This window comes from Choloepus didactylus, chromosome X (assembly GCF_015220235.1).
Source record: "Choloepus didactylus isolate mChoDid1 chromosome X, mChoDid1.pri, whole genome shotgun sequence".
NCBI classification, from domain to species: Eukaryota; Metazoa; Chordata; class Mammalia; order Pilosa; family Megalonychidae; genus Choloepus; species Choloepus didactylus.
The window spans coordinates 185,147,019-185,174,422 of record NC_051334.1 but is presented as its reverse complement, the minus strand read 5'-3'; the positions used below and the strand labels follow the sequence as shown (position 1 = coordinate 185,174,422).

The 27,404-nt window shown below is 37.5% G+C and overlaps 1 protein-coding gene across 1 annotated transcript; it reads right to left on the bottom strand.

The window, feature by feature from the left end:
• Positions 1–1,694: 1,694 nt before the first annotated feature.
• On the bottom strand, positions 1,695–26,727 carry FMR1NB (FMR1 neighbor). The gene is made up of 6 exons (XM_037820936.1): positions 26,724–26,727; positions 21,015–21,134; positions 16,306–16,446; positions 14,875–14,971; positions 3,198–3,352; positions 1,695–1,711 (listed from the first exon to the last, which is right to left on the bottom strand). Exons 1-6 carry the CDS (start codon positions 26,725–26,727, stop codon positions 1,695–1,697), a joined length of 534 nt encoding a protein of 177 aa, XP_037676864.1.
• Positions 26,728–27,404: the final 677 nt, after the last annotated feature.

Sequence of the window (27,404 nt, the reverse complement as noted above, 5' to 3'; positions counted from 1 at the left end):
TTATTCTTCCTGGGTGAAATCATTCATTGTGACCTCACTTACCATCTATACATTGATTACTCCTAAACTTTTATCTCCGGTCAGACCTTTCTCCTGAACTTTAGACCCATATATCTAAGTGCCTACTAGTCATATCCACCTGAATGGCCCACAGATACTTCAAACTCAGCATGTCTAAAGGTGACTCATCTTCCCCTACCCACCCCAACCAGACCTGCCCGTTTTCCTATTTTCCTATCTCAGTGAGTAGCATCACTAACTTTCCAGTTGACCCATCATCTAGAAACCTGAAATTCATATTTCCATTTCAACCCTCTCATTTCTTCCTAATCACCAAGTCCTATTGATGCTACAGGTTAAACAGTTCTCAAAACTGTCTACATCTATGTCCAGTGCCACTATCCTAGTCCAGGCCACCATCTTTTCTCACCTATATTAATGCAACAGCTTCATAACCAGTTCTCCTGACCCTGTTACCTCCTTCTAATTTTACACATTAAGGGACAGAGTGATCTTTAAAGATGCAAATCTGATCATATTCCTTTGCTTAAAACCCTTCAATGGTTCTCTTCTGTCTACTGAATCAAACCTGACCACTTAATATGGATTAAAACATTGTTCTACTCTATCCTCTAAGTCTAAGTTGCTGCCATCCCAAACCACTTGCAGTGCTCCAAATACTTGGGCCTTTGTATTTGAAACATCCCCACCACTCAGCGACCACATGGCAAACACCTATTGATCCCTTCATGTCTCACATTATATGCCACTTCCTCAAGTCTTGGCTAGGTATCCCTGCTATGTGGTACCACAGAACTTATTTACCTGTCTGCTTCTCCTGCTAGACTATGAGTTTCATGAAGGCAAGACCAACTCTGTCTTCCTCATGACTATATCCTCAGCACATAAAAAGTACATGGCACATAGCAGGGGCTCAATAAATGTTCAGTGATTGAATGAGCAACAAGCCCAAGTAAACTTGAGCCCAACACATTTCAAAAGAATAAATAACTCCAACAATGGGAATGTCACTCATGGATCATTTTCATAATCATAAAAAATATATAATTTTTTTGAAAAAATCAGCATTATCAATTTATGTCACAAAATACAATTGTTTTCTTTAAAAGGTAAAGAAAACATAAGAAGATAATAGTGCTTAGCTCTAGATAGTAAAATTGATTGATTTTTCTTCTTCATATCCTTATTTGCCAAATTTTCTATATCAAGTACTTTTACGGTGTGAAAAATTAATGCTATGAATTATAAAATAAAAAGAATAATCCTACTACAAAATATTTTCACCTCTTTTTGTAAAATAAACAAAGGGAAATACAGTGAAATACAATCAGTTTTTTTTCCCATTTTGCTAGAAGGTAAATAACATGAAATCTCTGCCTTATTTAGCACCAACAGAGGTACATGTTTATAAAATAACCAAAGTTGCAAAAATCACATCACTTTCTATGACCTGAAATGCCAGAAATATTTTATAGATGGTTTTTAAAATGTTCCAGAAACTTTTTAATAATAAGAATTCAGATTCAGTTTGATGCACAAAAACAGAACTATCATTTTTATTTCATATTTGGAAATAAACATGACAAAAATAAACAATTTTTGCCTTCTAAAATGCTCCATCAGGTTTAGATGACTGTGACAGTCTCCTCTGCTCTGGATGGTTCACATTCAACTCAACGGGAAAATAAGGCTAGGGGAGAAAAGCAGAGTAGGGTTAAACAACTTAAAAGGACTAGTATATATGCATCACACTTTGCAGTAAAAAGAAATGACTGCAACAAAGTTCTCAAACTCTATATGCGAAATACTGTGATTAATTTATGTACTTTCAGTTTGCCATTGTATCATCTTATTTTAATGTGAGGCCCACAAACAAAATACACTATGGCAAATACTATTATTACAAAGGCAATATCTGAATAAGAAAGTTAACTTCCATGCTCCAGTGAATGGTCCACAGAAATCAAGTTTTGTTAGTCTAGTTACAATGTCATATGTGTGTGTGCACATGTGTTTATTACATTAAACTTATATAATGTAATATATGTCTAATAATTATATACTTATATATTATTGTATATAAATAACATATGCATACACATACACATTTAATCCCTTGTACATGTATTTTCTTTTGTTTTGCCTGAGATAAGTCACTTTTCCTATTCATCTAATCCAAAACTCTTATTTTGCAGATTGGTAAAGCAAGGCCTAGGGAAGTTAGACTTGCCCAAGCTCATGCTGTGAATAACAGCAGAACTGGGACTCAAGCCATAATCTCCTGACACTAAGTTCAGTATCTGCTTATTCCATTCCTCTGCTTCTCTGTAACTGAGGCTAGAAATCAACACCTTAAATTTGAGTAGCACATTGCAATTTTAAAGCATCTGAAAATTAAACATTATACTGTTTAAACCATACAAAAAAATCTTCAGATGATGGTATGAAGGAGCTGAAAGGTTAAGTTACTTGCCCACATAAACACCTCTAGTTAGTGGCCTGGGTCTCCTGATTCCTGATCCAGTGCTCTATTTGCTTAAGTATAACCCCTTTTCCACCACAAATTATATTCTTACTTGGCCCTTCACAGTAATTCTGGGAGGAAGAGACCCAGGTCAAAGATAGGGGATCTTCAAGTCTGTGCAAGTAAGGCCCAGGCAGTCCCTGGTGTATGATTCTGGGATCCCCTCCCTCAATCTCATCTAACACTGCACTAGGTGCCTTTGGGTCAGGGGATGGGTAGCTGAGACCAACAACTAGGAGCCAGGATTTGATCACAGCTCTGTCAGACTCCTGAGGCCATACTTCTTCCCCTGGAGATGTGGTGTGGTCAACACACATGGGGGACTGGGGCCATTGTTATTTAACAAGGGTGTCTGTCACGGAGCTTCAGAGTTAGAGCAGGCAGATTCCATTTTTTTGCTGCCCCTGAAGGGCTGGACTACCTATACCAAATAACGTAGCACCCAAATAGCTTGGTACACCTCTTGTGCACCTCTCTACCATCCAAACATCCCCGGTGAAAGTATCGTTTCAAAAGATGATACTCTGTAGTCCAAGTACTTGTGGCATAAAAAAAAAAATAAGCATCAGTCAAACCAAGATGATGGTAGAAATATAAAGGTAACAAGAAACAGACATTGAGCAATTTGATGTTATATCCTATCATCAATTACCTCTGGTCTCCTGCTCCCTTTCGTCACCTTCTAAAGTTTCCTCATCTTCCATTATTGATTCTAACATTTCAGCATCCTTCTTTTGTTTGTTTCTTTGCTTCTTCAAACCCTTTAACATTCTGGAGACCTTCCTTCGTAAAGGATTGGCCCATTTGCTGTAATATTAAAAGTTTAAATGAAATCTTATTTCTCAACAGTGATAGTATAGTAACAATGGGGTTATAAATAAAAGGATACTTGCTCATATAACTCTTTACACCTTCTTACCTGATTTTTAGTAACTCTCCAGATTTCATAGATCTGATAGAAAGTATTACATCTGGCTCACTCATATTTATCATTGCAATCATCACTTTTACTCTTATATAGAGTCATTTGGAGCATCTGATCTGCAACCCAGGAATGCTGTCTTAGCCCTCTGCTGACATCAATCCTATCCACCTGTTCCAGTTTGTTAATGCTGCCATTTTGCAAAACACCAGAAATGGACTGGCTTTTATAAAGGCGGCTTATTCAGTCACAAAGTTACAGTCTTAAAGCCATTAAGTGTCCAAGGTAAGGCATCAACAATAGGGTACCTTCACTGAAGGATGGCTGATAGTGTCTGGAAAACCTCTTTTAGCTGGGAAGGCATGTGGCTGGCGTGTGCCTGCTCCCAGGTTGCATTTCAAAATGGTGTTCTCCAAAATGTTGGTCTTGGGGCATTTTTCCCTCTCTTAGCTGCAGGTGCTTTGAAGTCCTTCTGTTTGTGAGCCCCTTTCTTTATAGGGCTCTAGTGAATTAATTGAGGCCCACGCTGAATGGGTGGGACCACAACTCCATGGAAACATTCAACTGGAGGTCACACCGTAACCAAAGGTGTCACTCATAGTTGGGTGGGTCACATCTCTATGGAAACAACCTAATTCAAAGGTTCCAACCTAATCAAGACTAAATACATCTGCCCCCACAAGATTGCATCAAAGAATATGGCATTTTCTGGGGAACATAGTATATACAAACCAGCACACCATCCTTCAAGATCATCTTAGATATTACCTTCTTTGGGAAGCCTTCCCTTTCACTCCTAGCCTACAGGGATTGCTCCCTCCAAGGAACTTCAAAACTAAATGGTAATAGTTCACATTACATTGGTATTTACCATTTTTAAAGCACTTTCACTTTCTATTACTGTCATCTGGTATTTAATCCTGTGCTTCCCCATGTCTGTGTGAACCCTAAGAGGGGAGCAGTCTAGAGGCTATTCTATGCCAAGAACTTAACTCAGTGCTTTCCATAGTTTATCTTATTTAATCCTCATAATAACCCTATAAGATGGATATTGTTTCCTATTTTGCAAATGATTAAACTGGGATTTAGAGAGGTAAGATAACAAGATCACACATAGCTAGTAAATGGAGATGCTAGGATTTGAATGCAGGTGTGTCTGACTCTAAAGTACAGACTGGTTCCATGACAGCACACTAATATAGTGTGCTAATATCAATATTAATATAAAGCTAATAATGGCTAATGAGAGTAGATATGATAAACTCCCGTATGTGCCGAGGCCTGTGTATAAGCACGTCATGTGGATGATCTCATTTAATCTTCATGATGACCTGATGAGGCAGGTACTATTTCTATCATTCTCATTTTTCAGATGAGGAAACTAAGGCACCGAGAAGGAAAGAACTTGCCCAAGGTCACCAAACTACTCAGTACTGGAGTCAGGATTCAAACCCAGACCTGATTAAATCTAAAGCACAATCTCTCACCCACTATGCTACCCTGACTCTTTCTTCCCCCTGAGCTTGTAAATTCCTTCAGGTTGGAATCTTACCTTCTAACTTTGCACACCCACAGAGACTGGCACGCAATGGGGACTTGGGGAATGTTGGCTGATTTTTTTGTGTATAGAGCTTTCACTTTCTAAAGAAGTAAATTCAAGCCAAGGAGAAAAAATAGAAACACTGATGGCAGAGGTAAGGAGGAAAACCCAACAGAAAAAGAGAGAAAGATTACTATGAAGAGGTAATGACAGATAAATAAACCTATCCTCAGCTCAATGCTAGGGAAAGCACAGAAGAGGACATCAGACCCCTGAGGTGCTACTTTCCTTACCAGCAGGCCATATTCAGAGTAGGTCAGGCCCAGAGATAGATAAGTATGCCTTTGAAATGATGACTTTGAAGGTAATACTCACTTTTCTCCCTCAAAACTATATTACTGGGTTGTCACTGAGCTCCACTAGGTAAGACAGATATAGAGCAAAGAAACATTTTCTTCTCAGTTAATCATAAAAAAGTCTCCAGGTATAAATGAAATAGTGAGTGAAGGCCAAAAATATATTTATATGATTTACCTCTGGCCTCTTTATGTTGCAGTGTTGTTAACTGCAGTCTCAAAAAAAAATTATTACTGAAATAACTACACAGTTCCCAGTCCCTTATCTGAAACCCTTGGGGCCAGATGTGTTTCAGAATATAGAAATTTTTGGATTTTAGATAGGTAATATGGCAGAATATGCTGAATATTACATGACACATCCACAGGGTCTGCAGTAGCATCTCATAACCAAATAGTAATATTTCTGCAACAAAATAGATGAATATTCAATCTAAGTGTGACAAATAATGACCATAAAGAGTCTCAAGTCAGGTCAGATCGGGTTTTGCTGCTAAATGAGTTAGGAAAAATATCTAAGGTTTTCAGAACGTTTTGAATTTCAGAATTTTTGGTGCGAGATTAGCGACCTGTACTTTCTTTTTGAATGTGCTGACTTCAATATAATTTATGTAATTAAAACGACTATGTTTGCTTTATCCATAGGTTTTATTTTAGATTAGGTGGTTCACATTTCACCTTAGTTAACAAAGAAAATATAATACAGCCTCATTACTTCAAAACCCAGTGTACTAGTCTGGGTTTCAGAGGACTTGTATTTAGACTCAGCCTTATCACTTACTGGCTAGATGAATAACACTCATACTGAGATCCAAAGTTAGATATTCTACCCAACATCTAATGAAAATGCCCCAGGGAACAGGTAGGGGTGAAATGATTTGCCCAGTGTCCCAGAGGTGATTTTCTTCTTTTAATATAAAATGAATTTATTATTGTCAGCATACTCACTCTTGAGAAGTACAGGTCAACTTATCACACACTCATTCACTTACTGACATATTCACTCGTTTATAAAAGAAACACTATTCCAAATGCTAGAGACATAAAGATGGATAAGATACAAGACCTACCCTAAGGAGCTTAAAATTTAGAAAGGAAGACAGTGACACAGGCTGATAATTATGTCACATTGAGATAAGTCCCCATGCAGGTAAACAGAGACTGCTAGGGGACAAACAGGAAGAAGCCTGACCCCATCTGGGCAGTAGTTTGGGGCAGGCTTCCTGGAGGAGGTAATATCTAAGCTAAGGCCTGCAGGAAGAGCCAGATAAAGAAGAATAGATTGGGGAGATGCATAAGAGCTTCTCAATCAGCGGGCATACTGCATAAAAGTCTCAAAGAGGCAAGGCAGCATGTTGTTTGTAAACACCAAGCAAGGTGGTGTGGCTGGAAACACTAAGTTGGCCCATTAAGAATTTCTAGTGATCTAGAACCACACAGTCGGGAGACTTCTATTTTCTCTAGAAATTCTTAAGAGCAGAGAAATGGTATGGATTTAGCTAGGCTGGGGGTTTTCAGGTCAGATGTAGAAGGTCAATAAAACAAGACAGCTGAGGGAACTAGAAAAAATAGTTCAAAGTACCAGGCAAAACAGGATCCAGGCTGGATAAAGAAAGCTAATGATGTTAGGAGGATGGCGGAACAAGGAAAAACAGAGAGTTAAAGTAACCAGAGGCCTGAGTCAGGTACAGTAAGAGTAAAGGAAGGAAAAAGCCAGAAGACAAGGTACCCATGATCAAAGAGTAGGATTTTGAAGCTTCAGATTTCAGAGATGGTTCAATTTTGGGTTCAGGATGTAGGCATGAAAGTGCGCAGCTAAGACCGACTGCAGGAGAGATTCATCAGAATTGAGTGCACCAGAGAACTCTGAGGCTAGGTACTTAGAAGGCTTGTAATGTGTACAGTGAGGCTGCCCAGGAAGTTGATAAGATGGAGAATACCACACCTAGCAAGTGTTAGAAACAAAGTAGGAGCTCAAATAATTAATTGCAAAATGAATGAATGGAAAAAAAAAAAAAGGCTGAATTGGAGAATCTATGCAATTCCAAATGGGCTGCACATCAAAAGTCATCTGGGGCCCTTTAAAAAATACAGATTTCAGGGTGAAACACAAGACTTTCTAAATCACAATCTCTATGACACAGCATTATTAAACGGCCCCTAGGTTACAGCCATAAAAGCCATCGAGAGACCCGAGTTTGAGAAACACTGGTCTAGTGGATTGATTTTTCCATGTACTTTAACAAACTATAATTCATTAACATAAATATCAGTCCTTTAAGACAGTTGAAGAACATCATAGGGAAATTTATAAGTTTAACTCACCATTTGCAAAGCCACAAAGATAGCAGGAAATCTGCAGAAACAACTAACTACGTTATTCCAACCAATATTTACTGAATTGCCTACTACATGCTCTAGAGACCAGTGGTTCTCAAACTTCAATGTGAACCAGAATCACTTGTTGTGTTTGTAAAACACAAATTTCTGGGCTCCAACTCCAGAGTTTCTGATTCAGTAAGTCTGAGGTGGTGTCTGAGAAAATGTATTTCTAATAAGCTCCTAGGGTAATGCTGATGCTGCTGGTGAGGGTAACCACTTTGAGAACCACAGTTAAAAGAATTATGAGATTTGGTCCCTGTCCTCCAGGAAGTTATATTTTAGCCAGAGAATGAAAACTACCAGCAGGCAATAATGGAAAATTATGTGTTAACTTATGTGGATCAGAATACAAGTGCAGAAATAGGTTCAGAGCAGAGACATGGAGTGGTTGAAGAATGCTCCATGGAAGAGCTGGGGGCAGGTACAATTTGAAGGACAGAAAAAATTCAAGTAAGAGAAGAGGGTGAAGAAGGACAATCTCAAGAACTGGGGAGAACATGGGCAAAAGAACAGAGGCAAGAATAAAGTGTGGGGTATGACGAAGAAAGTAGTTTCCTCCCTGGCTGGAGCAAAAGATAGATTAGAAGAAATATGACTGGATATATAGAATGATTCCAATATAGATGGCTTTGAAAGCCACAACCCTCTGAGAGAACTTGAAGTAACAGGATGCCACTGTGTCTTTATCTACACTTTTTTTTCCTTCCTATTTCCTAGAGTCCAAAAGCAAGGAACTCAGAAGATCAGGGTTGGAATTCTAGCTATACCATTACGTTTCTTGAGCAAGAGGCCAAACTTCCCTGCACCTCTTTGTTTTGAAGGTCAAATGAAACAGCGTATGTGAAAACCCTACATAAACTGGAAAATGCCAAACAAACACTAATAATTTTTATCTGTACCTCTTTTATAGTGTGAAACTTTCTACCATGGAAACCTGCATACATCCCTTATTAGACTGTGTTCCCTGAAAGCACAAAGCACCATCTGATTCACTACTGTCTTTCAGAGCAACTAACAAGAAGTCCTGGTACCCAGATATTCTTAAAGCATTAGAATTCCTTGAATGATATAATTAAATAGTACTATTTTGGGAATGTGAGTTTGGCAGGACATTGCAGGATGAATCAGTGGAAGAGTAGATTAGGAGTCAACTGCAGAATTCAGGTGTTCTAGTTTGCTAATGCTGCAGAATGCAAAACACCAGAGATGGATAGGCTTTTATAAAACGGGGGTTTATTTCGCTACACAGTTACAGTCTTAAGGCCACAAAACGTCCAAGGTAACACCTCAGCAATCAGGTACCTTCACCGGAGGATGGCCAATGGCGTCCGGAAAACCTCTGCTAGCTAGGAAGGCAGCCGGCGTCCGCTCCAAAGCTCTGGCCTCAAAATGGCTTTCTCCCAGGACGTTCCTCTCTAGCAAGCTTGCTCCTCTTCAAAACATCACTCACAGCTGCACTCACTGAGTTCCTTCTCTCTGAGTCAGCTCATTTATATGGCTCCACTGATCAAGGCCCACCCCGAATGGGCGGGGCCACGCCTCCATGGGAACATCTCATCAAAATCATCACCCACAGCTGAGTGGGGCACATTCCAAGCAAATCTAACCAGCACCAAAACGTCTACCCCACAGGACCACAAAGATAATGGCATTTGGGGAACACAATACATTCAAACCGGTACATCAGGTATCTGTCCAAACTGGCTTGGGAGGCATCTTTACTCACTCTCTCTTTGCCTAAGGGCAAAGCCACACATTCCCTACAGAAGGAAACTTCTCCAGGACCCACATCCTAGCCATCTTCTAAACCCCACTTGCAGCCACATCCCAGTTATTGCCTCTTCCTGTATGAACTGTTTGGCTCAGACATCTCATTACGATGGCCTCCTCAGTTCCCAACTCTATTTGCTCTTGGAAGCTAGCCTTGGTTTCCCTTTGCTCCTCTCCTGCAACCACTTGCCCAGGATGGGAATTGAGAGCATACAAGGCCTGGACCAAATTGTGACAGTAAAATGCGAGCAGGGGAAGATCCAGACTCATTCCAAAGGAAAAATAAATGACAAGACTAAGTGAGCAGATTACCTACTGCAGAGAAAGGAAAATAAATAGTCAAAAACGATGACAAGGTTTCTAACCTGGGAGACTTAAAGGAAACACTGACTGAAATGGAGAGATAGCCAGGGGAGATGATCTGGAAGAAAAAGAAGATAAGTTCAGTTTTCTACATGTTGCATTTAAGGTGTGACAGAGCATCTAATTCACGAGGGCAGCTGGGAACATGGACCAGGTAGAGGTGAGGATTTCAAGATTCCGATTTAACAGTTATTTACCTAGAGAATCTCAGAATGTTATGGTCATAAAGAACCTTAGAGATCAACTGATCAACTCAATTCTCTAATTTTATGAGAAAACCAAGACCTAAGTTAAGCTCACCCATAAAATTGGTGGTAAAGGCAGAACTAGAACCCAGACCTTCTTAAACATTTTTTCTACTACATACCTCTAACATTCTCTGATAAATCAGAGACAGGCTTTGGGAAAAAACTGCAGTTGGTAGTACAAAGAAAAACAGACTGCAATGGATCAGAAAGGTAAGGGGAACAATGAAATCCAAAGTTTCAAGAAGGGGATAATCAACAGGGACAAGACAAAAAAGGTCAAGTGGATGGGAATTGAGAAAAGGCTACTTCATTTTGCGATAAGGTTATCAGTTACTCAGCAATGGACTGTTCTCTTTAATAGTATCTATTAGTCCAGAACTCTCTAAAATGCTGCCCTTGGAGTCCTTGCTATGGGAACACCTCAGCCATGTAATCCACATATAATGAGGTTCTTTTATTATTTCAGAAGTTAAATTACCTTGAACAGAGTCCAAGAAGAACCAGCTTTATACGAATTTCAAACCTACAGTGACTCATGTTAGAGCAAGGTTTCATTTTGCTCATATTTTGATCTGATCATATTTTATAAAAGTTCTTAGAGCCTAGCTGTACTTTAAAAAGGTGTACTTTAAAATTTTCCTTTCCCTGAATTCACACGTATATAATCCTAGGAACTTCAAACCTTTCAGCAGTTGGCTAATTACTGCATAAAACTTTTCAAAATAGCATTACTAATTATATTGCACAGTGTAATAAAACACACAAACACAGGGATTTAAAAACGTAAATGCCTATTTTTAAAATTTAGTAAGTGATGATTTTTAGGCAATTTTGACACATTTATTCCACGATTCTTTACCTTCCAGTCTAAGAAAATAAGTGACATTAAGAGTATCTGCAAAAAAAAAAAACAAAAAAACAAAAAAAAACAAAAAGAGTATCTGCATACTGAAAACCATATTATAATACAGAGAACCAAGCAGCAGGATTTGTCTAAATGTAGAAATTTTCAGTAACAGCCATCTGGCAAGTAGCAACATTTAAAGTGTATGGGGGATGTGCTTTTTCTGTCATCTGTGGATCATATCATCTATAATCTTAAAAAAACCAAAGCTTTTTTATTAGTGGAAAGAAAATTGAGAGGTTTCCCCTTTTCAGACTGAATTCTGAATTTTTTGTTGATTCAAAGGTAAAAATTCAATCTGAGTGGAGAAAGCAGAACATTAAAATGCACTTCATCTGAGTTTAATAGACAAGGTGTTAAACTGTTCAAATTTTCCACCTTACACATTCAAGTGTCACATCACTATATAATACCTAGATGTTTAACTGGCACATGCATACAGATTTAAACTTTATCTAAAAACAGATAAAGATTAGAAACTGAATTTGGCCCTTGAGACCCACTGCTGTTTCTAACTGGAACAATTCAGACACCCCCTTCTCCACTCTTCCCTTATAACCCCGTTCTCCTGCTTCCTTTTGTCCCCATCTACCTGATCTTTCCCTTCCTTCTCCTCTACAGAAGTCTTAAGCCTATCAGTGACACTTAAACCTAATGAGGCTTCTTATTGCTATTAATAAGGATAAAAATAGATCTTACGTAACCTTGAGAACACAATGAATTTCAAAATACATGTTGTATACTAGCTTAATAAGGCTATTAGGAGCAAATTCTTAGAAAGCTTTTCACTAATGCTCTCTGGCTCCCTTTAGTATATGGACAATCAGTTCCAGCAGGCTTGAATTCTTTGTGTACCTACTTCATATCATACCTGAACTCAAGTCAAGTAGAAGTAAAATAGAAATTCAATTATAGATTATTCCAGGGGCAAAGTTTGGCCACTTTTGCTCAGAAATGGCAAGCAGTTATGGGGTCTATAGTGAGGAGACCCCATGTGGATATAATAAATTGTGTGGGAAGGCCCCTCTCTATTTCATCCAAATCTTGTCCTCTCTTCAAATCCCAGCTCAAATGCCACCTACACCGTGGAGCTGCCCTATGCCCTGTCCTCTCCCACTCACCCTGATCTCCATTGCCTCAGAACTTTTATAAGTTATCACCACCACTCATTTTAGTCCTTAATTACATTGTCCTATGTTGCCATTCAAGTATTTCATACTTAAGATTTGACTTAAAAGTAGGGCCTATTTGTTATACTTTTCTGTATACTCCACAGTACCTAGTATGGGTAGACACTGAATATATATGGTCAATTGTGGAACACATGAATTAGGCACCAAAAGAATTGAGCACATTTGGTTCAGGAGAATGATTATCCTCTTCACCTAAACGGCTGTCACTTCTCCCACCTGCTTAGATTACTTCTCAGTTTTCATTCCTCCGTATCTTACCAGTTGTTAGTTCCTTAGTTGATGTAAATAAAAGGCACTGACCAAATGGCAGGAGCCAGCAATGTCGCAACATCATTTGTTTTGGCTTGCAACTGAAAGCCACACGCGGAGAGCTACAGCAGCTTTTTCCTGAGGGAATGCTCAAGTATTTAATGTATTTGGACAGGACCCAGCAGGAGGAGGAGCTTACAGATTTATTTCAATAGCTCAAGAGCCCTTTCAAACAGAGTCCTGGATCTTATGACTGCAGATCTACATGTATTTTTTAGCCCCTCTGATTTAGAGAAACTATGCTTAGCTTTTCCTCCCTGCCCCACCCCCCACACCTTTTCGACCACTACATATTGAATTTACTGCTGCAGCTATTTCTCTTTTATGGGGTTATTTTACCGATTCTACTATTTTATCTATCACTTTATCCTTTGAAATGGAGAACAGGAAGTGTGTTAAGGGGATCTTTCTAAGGAGATATCTTGCCCCCAAAAGGGGAGTTAGCTGTCTTTAGCTTCCACTGAGCTCCTTGTTTGGTATCAAGGATAGGTATCTCTGTTCTAAGGCAATTAGTCTCCTTGCCTCTAAAACCAGCTTAACAGGAAAAGGAGATAGCCCCCCATCCACCCTCAACCATTGTTCCTGGAAACTGAGCCAAGCAGCGGGCTGAAACTGCCACCTGCAGCAGAGCTGCAACTGGCAACTCAGGATTACTGAAGGAACAATACCATTTGTGCACAAAAATAGAAGTATATAAATAAATAATGGTGAACTAACATTTATAGTTTTCAATATATATACTTGTTTGCATTGTTAAGGTCTCTCAAGCAGTTTGTATTTATAGAAAGAAGAAAATATAGACTTATCAGGGGATAACCCTTCGGATTTCATTTTAGAGAAAAATCCAGTGGACCCGAACATCTTCTTGAAACTCGCTGGCAGAAGTTGCAAGAGAGGGGCCATAATGAAATTGTTATACCAGACTCCCTCTAAATTGCATGGTGTAACCCTAGACACCAGTTTCTAGCAAACATTATTTCATTTTTATTAATGGGTAATCTTTTATATGAAACAAAGTGTTGGAGGGAAGGAGGAAGGGTCGAACATTACCCACTCCGAATAGGAAACTAGGTGAAAACTGAGACAATAATTTACTGCCATATGCAAATTGCAATTGAGAAACGCTGTGACCCAACAGTGGTCTCAAAATGGTCTGTTAAAGTAATATACCAATGAGAAAATGGGCTGCATGATCAGGATTAAATGCCCTTCATAAAACAGCTACCATGTAAACTGCCAGGTACCAAGTCACTTGATAATTTCCAGGAGCTCCAGGCCTCTGATAACCTGATCCTTACCACTGAAAGTATAAATTATTACAGGAATGCCTTCCAGGCCAATCCAACTCCATCCACTGTATTTTTTCATTCATTCAAGCATTCATTCAACAAAAATGAATGAAACATTCACTATATACAAGGCATCTCGGTATGAACTGAGAATACAGTGATGAATATGACACATTCTTCAGGTTCAAGGAAAAGCCAGAGGGGAGTAAAGAATACAAGACCTTAATTAATGATCTTTACAGAAAGTAAGATACATGGGTATAATCTAAATCTTCCCGTGAAATAGAAATCTTCTGTTGGCAATTCAAATACTACTTTCCCATAGCTCAAATAAAAACTTCAAAGATTCTTACTCTTCAACGCGTGCCTTCTCTTTTCCAAAGAATTCAAGGAGGTACGTACTCTCAGGGTTGTGCATGTACAGCCTCTTCTCTTGCATAAACCTGAGAGTAAGTGTCTCCTTAAATTTTATGCCCAGGCACCTCACTTTCCTCACAATAGTCCTGGTCCTGCTCTGTGCTTTCACACCCACTTTGTCGCTGAAAGGGGGGAGCTACAAAAAAGTCATTTAGAAGCATAATGCTAGCAGTCCACTGAGATTTTACACAACATGCTAGAAAGGAATCTTGTACAAATTGGCTTGAAAACAGACCAAGGCATAGAGAACCAATGGTAGATGACCATCTACTGGATGGAGACTAATACTTCAGGGAATCCTTCTGATTGGCAGTTAATAACTCACCCTCCGCCCCCACACTCCACCAACTCCCAGTCCGTTGATTTATTTTTCCTTCCAATTGGGTTTTTTTTTCTTTGACAAGGGAATGCACAGTCTATGCAAAAGGATGACTTCAGTTTATGGAAAAAATTAACATGAATTTTTAAAAACCACTATTATAACTCTACTTTTTTATTTTTTCTAAGCTACCTTCTTTTAAACAAAAGGGACTCAAATATAATGCCTGTGTTTCTGGAGCATATGAATAAATGAATAAATGCAGAAACATCCAAGCATACTCAGCAATCAGCAAACAGAAGTTTACATTTGCCTACCTCCTCTGGCAAAGAGAGCAGCAATACATGGGCAGACATCCCAGGATGATCATGCTGAACACACCGAGCCCAAACATCCGGAACATCTGCGTAGGCTCTGTTGGTTTAATTATATCCTGTTATTTTTATGACTTCAGCAAGAGAAGCAAATTTGAGCTCTTCCATAAAGTCTTTATAGAAAATAAAATGAGGAGCCATTCTTATGTGACAGGTAAATATCCTTGCTACTCTATAAGTAGCAAGAGTTTATGAAATGTTCTTGACATACAACTAAAGGCTACACTTCAAATTTCTGCCCCCACCATGGAAGCCTTAAAAAAAGATCCTACTGCTTTTGTTAACAGATTATTATGATGCATAGTAACATTTCTTCCTATGACCATAAGTGCTTTTTCCTTGGCCATATGTTACATATCCTAGGGCACTCGACAAGTGAATTAATCTATGAACAGTTAACTTGGTTAAGGAGAGGCTTTTTAAATGTTTACTTCTAAATTAGAAAACATCAAATTAAACATGAAATCAAGAATTTACAGGTGAATAAGTATTTTATTCATATATTCATTTAGAAATACATTCTAATGTGATTGGGGAATTGTAAGTCACGGTTAAATTTTTTCCTCTATTAAGAACCAAATGTCTGTGCACATAATATAAAGATCAAACTGATGAATGAATTATAAGCACTATGTGACAGTGTTAAAATTGTAATACTATATTCATGATCAGGTTTCAGTTTCCATTATTAATACTAGATGTCAAAAAAAAACTGTGAATTGAATAGGGACTATATTAACCGAAGACAGTATTTTGCATGCATCCTTTTTGTAATATTTGCTAGTGTTTTATCAAATCAAAAATGTTCATCATGGGACCAACTGGTAATATGTTCCTGCTATTCAAATGAAGCTGTAGCAAGAACAGATTGTCTAGTTTTCAAAACTTTATAAAGAAAAAAGAGAAGAACCTACTTCAAAGACAATAGACAAAGAAAACTAATAAAAAAAACTGTAACAAGAAACATTCAGGTCTACTGTTATATACTTAAGTGTTTGGAGGAATTCTAAATATCTACAGAAAAGAAGCTAGGAAGAGAAAAGTAAACTGAGGCATGACCAATGGGTATCTTCTCCACACATTGAGGGTTCCATCTAAGAAAGCCTGGAAGTTTGGGGACAAAAGACAGAGAGCAGCTAACGCAAAGAAAAGGTGAGACTAAGTTTGCACCACCAGAGGCACAATCTAAGGGCCAAAAAGAAAACCCACTAAAGAGTCTTGACCACCTCAAGGACTTTAAAAGGACAGTGTCACTCTAGGTTTAGGAGCCCCCTTTTGTTAAACTGGGAGATTGAAATTTAAACAAATGCCACTGTGCTCTGTTTACTCTAATTTTAAAGAAAGAAATATAATAATGTAAGAGGATGAACTTACTATCTTCAAATGCGGCAAAACACCTGAGGTCACTGGTTCCGGATGATGAATAACAGCATTTGTACCTCAAACATTCACTCTCATTCAGATTTTGCGGTGCATTACATGGCTTCATCACCTGATCCTCCTTTGCAATGCATGCTTTTAGAGAAAGAAATCCAAGAAAGAGAATTCAGCATGGTTAATAAGTGTTTTCTCTAATTAAACAATTACTGCAAGGCAAAAAAGCAAAAAAAAAAAAAAAAAAAAACCAATGAAACAAAAAAACCCAACAGTTAAGCTGCTACATTTAAAGAAAAGACTGAAGGATATACACATGCAGAAATGAATTCTGGAAAAAAAAGTTAAACTAAAAATTATTACAAAATTATTTAGTATCACATTTTCAATTCTGGATGAACTGCAGAAAAAAACAGAAATTGTTAACAGATCATGTGTAAGGCACTTTTTTTTATGTTATAATTTTTATATAGACTCCATATTGAAATGATAACATCATGGCTGTATGGGTTAAATAAAATATATGAAAATTAATATCACCTTGTGTCTTGACTTTTTTTTTTATTTTTTTATTTTTTATTAAATTCAGTTTTATTGAAATACATTCACACACCATACAATCATCCATGGTATACAATCCACTGTCCACAGTATGATAACATAGTTATGCGTTCATCACCACAATCTATCTCTGAACATTTTCCTTACATCAGAAAGAACCAGAACAAGAATAAAAAATAAAAGTGAAAAAAGAACACCCAAATCATCCCCCATCCCACCCCATTTTTCCTTTAGTTTTTATCCCCATTTTTCTACTCATCCATACACTAGCTAAAGGGGGTGTGATCCACAAGGTCTTCACAATCACACTGTCACCCCTTGTAATCTACATTATTATATAATTGTCTTCAGGAGTCCAGACTGCTGGGTTGGAGTTTGGTAGTTTCAGGTATTTACTTCTAGCTATTCCAATACATTAAAACCTAAGAGGTGGTATCTATATAGTGCATAAGAATGTCCACCAGAGTGACCTCTCGACTCCATTTGAAATCTCTCAGCCACTGAAACTATTTCGTCTCATTTTGCATCCCCCTTTTGGTCAAGAAGATACTCTCAGTCCCACGATGCCGGGTCCACATTCATCCCCGGGAGTCATATCCTGCATTGCCAGGGAGATTTACACCCCTGGGAGTCGGGTCCCACGTAGTGGGAGGGCAGCGAGTTCACCTGTCGAGATGGCTCAGTTAGAGAGAGAGAGGGCCACATCTGAGCAACAAAGAGGTACTCAGGGGGAGACTCTTAGGCACCATTACATGCAAGTTTAGACTCTCCTTTGTGGTAATGAGCTTCATAAGGGCAAGTCCCATGCTCGAGGGCTCAGCACATCAAACCGCCAGTCCCAATGTTTGTGACAACATCAACACCAGTCCAGGTGAGGATGTCCAACACTTCCGCACCTTCCCCCAGATCCTCGGGGCTGGGGAGGGGGAGGCTGTAAATATATTTTTTATTACCTGCCCAAATTACTCTGGGATGTGTCACTATTTCACTCCAGCCTATACTAACCTACCGTATCTCACTTCCTATTCAAAGTTCCATGCATTTGTGGTGTTTGAACAAATCGACTGTAGAGTTGTAACATTTAGAAAATTTAGATCCTGTACCAAATAGATATCTATTCCCTTGGTCTCATATGGAAGTTGAAGTTTTAAAACACAATCAGTTTCAACCTTTACCCTTTGGCCTGGCTTGCCCTGGTCTTAACCAGATCTGCTTCATTCATATCACTAATTGAAGTCTGGGCTCTTTTTCAGCTTTTTTTTTTTTTTTTTTTTTGACAGTGGCTGTATGCACTAATACTGACATTCATATCTGCCGAGCTCTAGCTCTGAGTTTCAGGTGTCTCAGAGATATGCATTGTTCCAGAGACCAATCAGGTTATATGCTAGGGGATCAGCATCTCAAAGTTTAGAGATAGGCATTACAATTCAGGGATAGAGTTAACTGCTGTAAGAGCTTACAATCTAGGGACTATTACAATTATTATGTCCACGTTAGGCTATGTTCTAAGATTCAATTCTGAGTTTACACATTGTAAGGCACTTTTAAAAGGACTACAAAATGAGCTGAGTGGTGGTGATTCAAATATAACACCAAAGGAACTAAATAACAAAAACAGGCCAAACCCTCTTACAACTAATACCCTGTTAAGATGATAACATAGATATCCTCTCACAATTTTTTTAAGCTAGAGACATTCATCAAATGTAGTAAAATTCACACGGTTTACTATGAGAGAGGAAGGTAAGTCATACTCTTGGTATTGACCTACTTTCTGTGAACACATATCATATTTGCACTACAGTAAATGTTTTAAGGTTCTTCCTTTTGGCCTTAAGTTATGACTACAATTTTGAATAGGCAATGATTTATAGCATAAACACCAAGATTCATGCAATCGCAATGAATTTGTACATACCTGAATCTAAAAGGCTTGCAAGCTCAAACAGCTGATTTAAAAAAAAAAAATCCTGCTTTATAAGAGAAACAAACGACGACAAAAAGCCGATATCAGGTTTTATCCAAAAAGAAAAACCACTATGGTATCTTAAGGCCTGTATAGACTCAGTTCAATCTCCTGTGCCATCAGCTAACTACAGACCAAGAAAAGTAATAGCTGATGTTTTACGATCACTCCAAAGTGCTTCAATATAAATGAGGAGCAATATAATTGTTTAAAGCATACTTTTACCTCTTAGTATATTTTATTATACTCCTCTTCTTTAAAGATCGACAATTCCTGAACTGAGGCAAAAATAATACGGGTTCCCATTCATTAATAAGCACCTATCTGGACCAGGTACGTCACTTTACATACACTGTGACAACAATCAGGGCCTGCTCAGAGATGGGATGGACTTCCTGTATGCTGAGTTCTTCACCACGGGCATTGCTCAAACACCACTTCCCAAAATGCTAAAGAGAGGGTTTAAAATCACAGAAGAGACTGGACTAGGTGTTTTTGAAAGTCCCTTCTCAAATTGGGCTTCTGTTATTTTATACTTAATGGTATCTGATGGACTTCAGGTTAGATATTTAAATTAACTTTCAGATTCAAATCACTGAGACTAGTGATTTTGAAGAAAAAAGGATGGGACATTTTTTTTTTTATCAGATCTAAGTATATAATCTGCCCAAAGGGAGAAGGGATCAAGTGATCTCTCAAACTTCCTGGCCAGTCTGTCTCAAGGTTATCCCTTTAATCTGCAAGAGATGATTCTTTTATAGCCAACTGACAAAACAAAAGACTTTTTTTTTTAATGCTTGAGTGGGAAGAGGGCTCATTTTCAGTTATATAGGGGAGGAAATATATTGGTTAAAAATACTTCACATTTTAAGACCCATAGTGATTCTTTTCAAATATGACAGTTATGTACATCATATAAATATTTAATCATTGTTTTCAAAGATTTGAATCAACCTAGGTCAGATGATTCTTTTAAAACAGAATGGTTTGATTGAGTTAGACAAAAATATTATTTCATACAATTGATGTTGACTCCCCTTACTCCTCCAGGTTGGAGGCATGTTTTGGAAATGCAGACATCTTATTTAGACTATTTTTACAGGCAGCTTCAGTGTTTGTATAAAGTAGTTATTATCAGTAACTACTGAACAGTTTATGTCTGCTACTTTCATAAGTTCTAAAGCTTAAATCAACATTTGTGATTGTTTATGACCAATTCTAGCACTCAGTAAACACTGTGTGATCCTACACAACATAACCACCCTCTGGAATTTCTTTTTTCCACTCAATTTGATCATGGCAGCATTCTGAATTTATTTAGGAAGCTCATTTATTTTGCTCTTTGCATTGATGGTAGGTGTTATAATGCCCATTTTGTATTTGATGAAACCAGTATAGAGAAACATGAAGAGATTTATGCCAGGTCACAGAATAATTCAGTGATTGAATCTGTAATAGAAATTAAACAATGGATATAAATGGGTGCTTATAAACCTAGATCTAATTTTGTTAGAATACATTATGCATGATTTTTAATGAAAGCTTTATCTTTACAATTCACATAGGTCAATTTATGTAAAGCTTCTCTTTGAAAGGGCACCACATGCTGTGCAAAATGAAACATGTTTATTTGTAGTTAATAATGCTCAGTGTGATCATGTGCCTGATAAACATATTATATACAGGATCACAAAGCGACTATGTGACTTGAAACCTGAACTTTCTATCATTCAAACAGAAGGGAAAACATCTGGTATGTTTCACAGCATCAGAGTCACATAGTACCCTACTTAATGCCACAGAAGACATCTATTTCACAATGCTGGGTCAGTGACTAAATTCCAGACAATGTTATTAAGGTAATTTGTGGAAGGTTCAGATACTTGTAAAGGAAAGGGTTTTATAAAGAAGAACAAACGTTCAATGACTGCCTTACAGATACTGTCTCAGTTTACCTTCACAATTCTTTGTGGTAAATATCTTCATTTTAAAGAAGAGAACACTGAGATTCACAGAGATTATCATGCCTAAAGCAAAAGGCAAAGCCAGAATTCAAATTCAGGTCTTTCTGACTCCAAAATTCCAATACTGCTACCACCATAATGCTTCCTAAATATCTAACTACTGTTTTCAAAATGAGGGCAATGTGGTGGGGGAGAGGGGTTATGAAACAAGAACTTACTTGTTGGAGAAAAAAATCTGAACACAGCTCCAAATGCAGTCACTTTTTCTGGAGACTGATTATCAGCATGTTCGCCATTCCACTGGATATAGTCATTTGCAGACAGAGAATTCGAGAATCCTTAAGAAGGAGTAAAATTTATTAATCCCAATATATAAAGCATTTATCACTTCAAATAACCCTTTAATAGTAATTACCTTTACTTAATAAGGATTTAAATAATTATGGAAAGTCTAATAGCTAACAGATATTGCACTTTCAACTCATAGGTATTATTATTAGTCAGAATTCAATTCTGCTGTGAAACTGAAAAACGAGCATGAAGTTCACGAGTGTTTAAGCCATAGGCCCAAACTCCCCATTGTTGCCCTATACACTTATTTATAATAGTGAATTTGCCTCTGACAAAGAGCATTGACGTTTAGAGACCTAATCAACTGACAACTTGGAAACAGTATACATTACAACTAAATCAGACATTAATATTAGCATGATCCCTTCACAGAAACTCTTGGCAAATATACTGGCTTCCTTATTTACTGACGAAAATCAAGGCCTTACATACAGTAAAATCTGCCTAATCCTTCCTCACTACTTTAAAGAGCCTGGCTTTAGTCTTAATTGCATGGGTCATGGGTCCCTCCTATATAAGAGGAAAGGATATCCCTCTTCATTCCTGTAGCATGGATAGTTCCATATCATTAAATATTTTCCAACACTAACTTTAATCGCTTTACAGTATTCCATTATATGGCTTTATTATCTTATCTAACCATTCCCCCATGGGAAGACATTTAGATTGTTTCCAATTTATTGATATTATAAAGAACACTGCAGTGATTATCACTGGAGCTATATATTTGCAGATATTCATGAAAAACTGTTCAGGATAAATTCTTAAAGAACGGCTCTTGACCATGGCCTAATTACCCTCCAGAAAGGATGCACCAATGTACACTTCTATCAGTAGTGCATGTTAAGTACCAGTTTCCTTGCATCCTCACCTTTGTTTGCCAATCTGATCACCAAAATAACAATGGTATCTCTTTTGTTTTAATGTGTACCTTTAATCATCAATGAAGTTAAAGCTTTCATAGATTTGTTTTAGAGAAATTAATCCTTAATCTGCCACATATGTTGCAAATATTATTTTCAAGGTAGGTAACTTTACATTGTTTATGGTATTTGGGGAAGTTGCAGAAGTTTACATTTATTTCTGTAATCAAACCTATCCATCTCTTCCTTTATTATTTCTTTCTGCCTTTCAAGTCATGTTTAAGAGATACAGTCTACACTATAATATTTCCTTCTAACACTTTTATGATTTCACTTTTTAAATTTAAATATTTAATCCACTTGAAATATATTTTGGAATATGTTATGAAGTAGGGATACTTTTCTTCCAGTTGTCCCAATACCATTTATTAAATAATCCCTTCCTTCTTACTTAGGTCATCATCATATTCTAAGTACTTAGTAGTGAAAGGTCTATATCTTGAATTTTATACTCTATTCCACTAATTGATCTGTTCATGCACCAATATCACTGTTATAATTTATCTGATGATGTTATATGTTTTAATAACTAATCTAGCAATCCTTTTATTAGTCTTCATTATCAACATTTGACTTGCAATTCTACAGTATTTTTTAGGTGAAACTTAGAATCATGTTGCCAAGTCAAAAGAATTCTAACGAGACTTTTTATTGTAATTGTGTTCATTTATTCAGCATTCACTAAAAAAAAATTATTGTGGGTTCCATGCATGAATTCAGTTAAATGTAGACTCATTTGTGAAAACTGACATCTTGACAAAATCTTCTCACGCCCAAATTGGTTTGTTTCTCCATTCATTCAAGTCTCTTTTAACATCCCTGAGTAAGGTTTATAACTGCATTCATACATGTCCTGCATCTTTCCTATTACACTTATTCCCAGATATCATATATACTTTGCTGTTACGTGAATGTGATCTTCTATTTCACCACTTCTAGCTGACTAGTGCTGGTATGTAAAAAAGCTATTGATTTTTACTCATGTATTTTGTAACCTACTACCTTAGTTGACCCTCATTAGTTCTCACTGATATTCAGCTTTGTTCCAGACAATTGTGTTATCATTAAATATAGATGGTTTTGTCTCCATCCTTTCCAATATAAACATCTCATTTTTTTGTTCTCTCAATGCATTGCCCAGAACTTCTAAAACGATGTTAAATAATGGACATTGCTGAGTCAATCCTTACTTAACAGGAATGCGCTAGTGTTTCAACATTAAGTAAAACTTTGGCAGTTGGCTTAAGACATTATTAAATTAAGGACATATTCCTCTAGTCCTAGTTTACTACAAGTTTTATGTTGTGGAATGGAAGTGAGATTTCATCAAATGCTTTTAACAGTTACTACCATAATCATATTCCTCCTATTAGGTGTTGGATATTAATATTTTCCAATAATTAAGATATTCTTGCATTCCTGAAATAAATCCCACAAGTGCTAATGCTTTATGTAGGATTTCTGGATTAACATTCACAAGTGAATTGTGTCTGCAGTTTTCTCTTGTTTGCTCTCTCTAGGTTTTTGCCCAAGGAATATATCTGTTTCATAAAATAAATTGGGAAGCTTCTTGCCTTTTATCTATCCTCAAACAGTTTAAACAGCATAGGGGTTAATTGATCCATTAAGGGTTAGGAAAAACTCATCCATAAGTAGTCCGAGACCTTATTTTTAGGAGGAAGGTAGTTGTTTAACAACTTTTTCATTTCTTCAGAGTTATGAATCAATTATGCTATTTTTTATTTTCCTAAGAAATCATCCATTTCCAAAATGATTATTAGGATGGAATCATAAGATTATTCACTTGTAATGTATATATAAATATCCTTTATATAAGTGATTATATCCCATTTCTCATTTTTTAATGAGACCATGTTCCATGGTCACTCGAATGTATATTCTCAGCCTGTAGAGTACAATATGAACTGAACTGCAATACAAATGTTAAATAAAGCTAAATTATATTACTAAAATGCTCTATATCTTAATTTTTTGTCACAACTAAAAGATATGTATTAAAGTTTCCCACCAAGATTGTGGTTTTAGCCATTTCTACTTAAATTTCTAAAACTATTTGTTTTCTGTATTTCAATATTATGCATTAATGCTCATACTTGGTTTTACCCTTACCACATGTTACATATCTTGACAATATAAAGATAATCCATTCTGTTTTGCTTACTTTTTTATCTCCTAACTCCTATTCATTCAATAAATATTTATTGAATACCTACAGTACTCTAAGTACTTGGATAGATACATCAGTGAACAAGTCAGACAAGATCCCTGCTGTCATGGAGCTCATAATCTAGTCTAGAAGATGGACCAACAAAGAAGCAAACCGACAAATTAAATAACTACAAACTGTAATGAGGGCTGTAAAGCAAACTGGATACTGGCATACAAACAAAGCAGGGGACCTATTTTAAATAGGGGCTGGCTTCTCTGAGAAGATGATACGTAAGCTAAAAAAATACTTAGAAGGAGCCAGCCACACAAAGAACCTGGAAGAGTGCTTCCAACACAGGAAGACAACATATCAGATTAATATCACCTGGCACACTTTGCCAGCTCTGAAGGCCTGTTGCCTACACACCACAGGAAGGGAGCCACAGTTGGAAGCAGCCTTGACAGAACCTGTGCTCTGTACTGCCATTTGTTTGCTCAGGGCCCCTCTTCTCCAGCAGGCACAACTGTCCTTGTTTGGAGCTGCCTGAGGCAGTACTCAACTCCACTCTAATTGTGGAGACCACACAACTGTGGCCTGAGTTTCTACTCTAGGTTCTCTTCCTCAAGTGGCATGTTCTCTGGAGTCCCCCTAGGATAGAAATCTATCCACAATGCAGAGTCCCATGGTGTATACCCTAGACTCCAGCTCCTAACAGATATATTTATCCTCAGCCTGAGATGAAACAGTTGGCTACAACTTATCAATTGTGTCCGGACTTCCTTACATCTTTCAGAAATTCCCTTAAGTTTCTGACAAATCAATGACATCCCTCTTATCTGTCCAGATTTTCACTCATTATAGATCTCTGGGTCATTTCAATGGGTATTTGAAATGGGGGAGACAATTAATTAAACATCTTTTCTCAAATAAGCGTCATCCATGGCAGCCTAAACCAAAAGTCCTTGAGCATATTTAACCTGCCCCCAGTCACTGGTTTCTTCCCTACCCTGAAAGGCAATCATTTAAAATTAACTTGAGCAGAGTGACATCATCTACATGGCAATATAAGGCATCACCTGGAAAAGTCTCCCCCCAAAATCAACAAATAAAAGGATAAATCCCACTTGCTTGGATCCCTGGAGTACGCTAGAGACTGGAGAAGAACTCTAGAAATAATGAATCGAAGGAAAAAAAAAAACCAAAATCAAATAGATTTGCCAGTCTGGACCCCTTCCACTGGAAATTACACAGAAGCAGCACAGCCTGGGTCCCTCCTGCCGTGGGTGCAGACCAAAGAGTCACTAATAGCAGCAAATTAGAACCCCATGCATATTCAGGCACAGGGACCCAAGTCTGCAGAGACCCTGGGTAAAACACAAGCAGCTGAGGAGTGCCACATACCAAAGTGCCCCCAGGGAAAAAACAAACTGCAGCAGAACCGTTGGCAAGAAGTGCACACACTCAATCCAGTGTCTGTTTGCTAGACCTCCTAAATGCAAAATGGACTTTTCTGGATTGACCTCATTTGGCTCCCTTGGGTGGGATATCCTAATGGGAAAGGAACTGAAGGCAGAAAAGCCTCAAGGAAAACAAAAGGGGGGGGGTCGACTGCACTGCTGTAAGACAGGACAGGTCTCCAAACTGAAAAGTGTAATGGAAAGAGGTCACTGAGTAAGGGAGAAAATTTAAACAACTCATAGGTTCTGGGGAGAGAATTCTGCACAAAAACAAACAGAACAGATCAAGATTCCCAAAGGAGCAGAGGAAAGGAAGCTTTACCCTGGAAGTGAAACAACTGAATGCAAAAAGGAAAATCTTCAAAATGACTGCATATCCAGGGCAAGAATTGGGTGCAGAAGAGTTGGAAAAATCTGAACAGTTAAAACAGGCTACTCTAAGAAGTCCTGAATAAGTTGAATGAAGCGTCAAAGAAGAGACTTAACACAAAGCCAGTTAACAATAAAACCCTAGGTAAGAGGAAGAAATTGACCTTCAGAGTTAACAAATCAAAATAATCAGATGCCCAGACATCAGCAAAAAATTACAAGCCCTAAGAAAGTAGGAAAATATGGTTCAGTCAAGGGAACAAATTAAAATGTCAGATGAGGCACAGAATTTGGAACTAATTAAAGAAGTTCAAACAAATCTTCTAAATCAGATCAAGGAGATGAAGGAAAATATGGACACAGATAAACTAATGGTGGAAATGGAGCTAAAGGACACTAAGAAAATGCATCAGCATGAAGAATTTGAAAGTATAAAAAGATACATAACAGAAATTATGGAGACGGAAGGCACAATAATGAAGACTAAAAATACACTAGATGCATACAACACCAGATTGGAACAAGAAGAAAGAATCAGCAAACTAGAAGACAGAACAATCAAACTCATACAATCAAAAGAACAGATAGAGAAAACAATAGAAAAAATTAAGTAGTGTCTCAGGGACTTGAGTGACAGCATGAAACATACAAACATACCCATCACGGGCACCCGAGAAGAGAAGGGAAAAGGGGCAGAAAGAATATTTGAGGAAATAATTGTCCAAAATTTCCCAATTCATATGAAAGACATAAATATACATGTTCAAGAAGTGAAATGTACTCCAAACAGAATAAACCATACTAGACCACTCCAACATACATATCAATTAGAATGTCAAATTCCAAAGATAAAGAGAGAATTCAGAAGGCAGCAAGAGAAAAGTGATTCATCACATATAAGGGATCCTCAATAAGACTAAGTGCTGATTTCTCATCAGAAATCAGGGAAACGAGGAAGCAGTGGTAAGATATATATATATAAGGTACTGAAAGACAAAAATTGACAGCCAAAAATTCTTTCAACAGTCAACAGGCCAAAGAAGAAATTACAAGGAAGAGCAGTAAATATCTTGAGACAAATGAAAATGAGAACACAACATGTCAAAAGTTATGGGATGAGCTAAGGCAGTGCTGAGAGGAAATTTATAGCTCTGAATGTTTACATTAAAAAGAAGAGCTAAAATCAAAAATCTAACTTCATATCTAGAGGAATAAGAAAAAGAAGAGCAAACTAAACCCAAAGCAAACAAACAAACAAAAAACCCACAAAGATTTCAGCAGAAATAAATGAAACTGAGAATACAAAACAACTGAGAACATCAACAAGAACAAAAGTTG

Bases quoted from the DNA above. Each gene is read 5' to 3' on its own strand.
- FMR1NB (XM_037820936.1), bottom strand. The intron at 14,972-16,305 runs GTAAGTTCATCC...TTAAACCAACAG, and splicing joins TTTTGCCGCATTTGAAGATA to AGCCTACGCAGATGTTCCGG. The intron at 3,353-14,874 runs GTAGGCAAATGT...TTAATATTACAG, and splicing joins TGCTCTCTTTGCCAGAGGAG to CAAATGGGCCAATCCTTTAC.